Source organism: Micromys minutus (genome assembly GCF_963924665.1).
Source record: "Micromys minutus genome assembly, chromosome: 12".
Lineage (NCBI taxonomy): Eukaryota > Metazoa > Chordata > Mammalia > Rodentia > Muridae > Micromys > Micromys minutus.
The window spans coordinates 17,267,832-17,270,507 of record NC_137981.1 but is presented as its reverse complement, the minus strand read 5'-3'; the positions used below and the strand labels follow the sequence as shown (position 1 = coordinate 17,270,507).

Genomic DNA, 2,676 nt, shown 5'->3' with positions numbered 1-2,676 from the left:
TTTGACATGCTTTTAAGAAGGAAAGCTCCACTCTAAAAAAGTGGGGTGTCATGTGAAAAGATCCACATCCAATCTGATTCACATATTCTGGTGACAGCCTGTAGAGAAAACATGGGAAGAAGGAAGCATACAGTGCTTACCCTCACTCATACTAAAAAGTTCTTTCCTTCACTGATATTAAAGCTAATTTCTTCAGTATTGTGATATATTCAAGGTTAGTTAAGACATCCAGCCCCATTGAATAAATAAATTTGATTCCTAGACTCTTCTTTGGAAGAGAGAAATAATAATTTCATAATCTGTAAACTACTCTAATAAGCCCTGTATGTAATTTTTATCAGCCCTGTCTCTCTAAAGAATCAAGAATAAGGATTACATAAAATAACATTTAAATGTCCCTAACAATGTTTAAGAAAACATTTTAAAATTATGAACCATGAGGACTTTTCTACGAAACCACACTTAATTTTACTCAGAAACATGTTTTATATAGTTATATTGCATTTAGGAAAAAGGTCATCTCAATAACTTGAACATTTATATAACAAATAATGGTGATTTGTATGATTCTAGAGTCCCCTGAAGAGTCTTCATTCTGGCTCACTATAAGGTTTTTTTAGAGATCCTTAGTTTTTCCCGGGATTTACATGACTGTTTCTCAATTTTCTGAAGGCTGATTTTACATCTTCATTTCTCAGAGAATATATGATAGGATTCAGTAAAGGTGTACAAATTGTATAGAAGACAGAAAGGTACTTATCCACGGACAATCTGCTAAAAGGCCATATGTAGAAATAAATACAAGGCCCAAAGAAAAGAATCACTACAGTGATATGGGCTGTTAGTGTAGAAAGGGCTTTTGATGATCCACTAGAGGACTGGCGTTGGACAGTGACCAAAATTATAATATAAGAGATAACTAAAGCCAAGAAACAGCTCAGTGATATCAGGCCACTGTTAGCCAAGGTCAAAATTTCCATTCTGTATGTATCCATGCAAGCAAGCTTTATCACCAAGGGAAGATCACAAAAGAAGCTGTCAACCTCATTGGGACCACAGAATGGCAGATTCACTGTAAAGGCCAAATGGCTCACAGAATGAAGAATACCTACTGCCCAAGAAATTGACACAAAAATTATACATACCTTCTGATTCATAATTAGATTGTAGTGAAGTGGTTTACATATTGCTACAAACCTGTCATATCCCATAGCTACCAGCAACATCATTTCACTCCCAACAAAACTATGAAGAAGAAATATTTGGGCCATGCAACCCTCAAAGGAAATAGTTTTGTGTTCAACAAAAAAGTCCATAAGCATCTTAGGAGTGGCAAAGTTAGATTGGCAGATGTCAATGAATGAAAGGTTACTGAGCAAAAAGTACATAGGAGAGTTCAAGTGTGAGTCAGATAAGATGATGACAATGATCATGGCATTGCCTAAGACTGATGTCACATAGATGAAAGAGAAGATGGTAAAAAGGACAAGCTGAAGTCCCCAAGATTTAGAAAGTCCCAGAAGCACAAACTCAGACACCGTGGATTCATTACTGTGAGCCATGTATCCAATGTAAAGTCACCTAAATGAAAATTAAGAAAATATTACCCTCATATTGCCTAGCAGTAGAACTCATTCTTAAACAAAATGATGGTGAGATTTCAAGTCTAACTCTTTAATTTAAACACACATATATGGAAAGTAGAATTTAAAATGAGAAGTATGATGAAAGGTAAATGATATAATTAGAAAAATATTATTAATTTTGTCTTAAGGTTTTATCTTGGTTTTAGCATCTTGGTTAATATATATATAAGTGTAGAATGAATCATTCAGAAGACTTTACAAAATTTTCTAACATTAATTAAAAATAAAATAATTATTGTAGTATGTGATAAAGAACACAATAATTTAAAAGCAAGAAAAAACAGTTTATTAACTTTTCTCCTATTCTAAAATCAAGAAACATTTTTTTCATCACAAAAATTTAAAATACTAACTGAAAACCCATCACAGTGTGTAAAATAAAGACATTTATTGGGTGGTGAGGAAAGACAAAGAGTGACAGGTGAGATGATGGGGGTTGGCCAGAAATAGGAAGCAGGAAAAAGCACTAAGAAACGCTTCCATGTTAGAATTAGCTTCATTGTTTGGTAGATTCAACTAGGTCAAAGTGGTGAGACTTGAAACCATATACACACATAAAACAAAACAACAACAAAAAATAAACACAAAATATTGCCCTATATACATTTCTGTGTGAAAAGACGCACATATGTGCATTTGTGTGTAGATGTGTGTGTGTGTGTGTGTGTGTGTGTGTGTGTGTCCTGTGACAATAATCAAAGAAAAAGACACTGTCAACCTGAAATGATTGGGAACATGGCAATGGAGGGTTTAGCAATAGTCTCTGCAAGTTACCAAAGAAAGGAAAAAGGGGGAAAGTAATGTAATCCTATTTAATAAAAAACACACTTTGCAAAGTATAAAGTGTAGAGTCATTTATAATTAATTTTTTCTTCATATCTACAAATTAATAGTGATTTAACTCTTCATATTTCAAAACATTATAAACAAATTAATAAAACCTGTTCATTGTCTCTTATATTTCAAACTTTAAGTTTAAATTCAATGCTAAAATTTATTTTCTTCCTAAAAACTAAAATAGCTCCTCACT

General features: G+C 32.9%; 1 protein-coding gene across 1 annotated transcript; it reads right to left on the bottom strand.

Annotated features, from left to right (window-relative positions):
* Positions 1–626: 626 nt before the first annotated feature.
* LOC308428224 (olfactory receptor 4K1) lies at positions 627–1,562 on the bottom strand (the record flags this gene model as incomplete). The annotated part of the gene is made up of 1 exon (XM_080926634.1): positions 627–1,562. The coding sequence occupies one exon, from the start codon at positions 1,560–1,562 to the stop codon at positions 627–629; it is 936 nt and encodes a 311-aa protein (XP_080782760.1).
* Between the last annotated feature and the right edge of the window lie 1,114 nt (positions 1,563–2,676).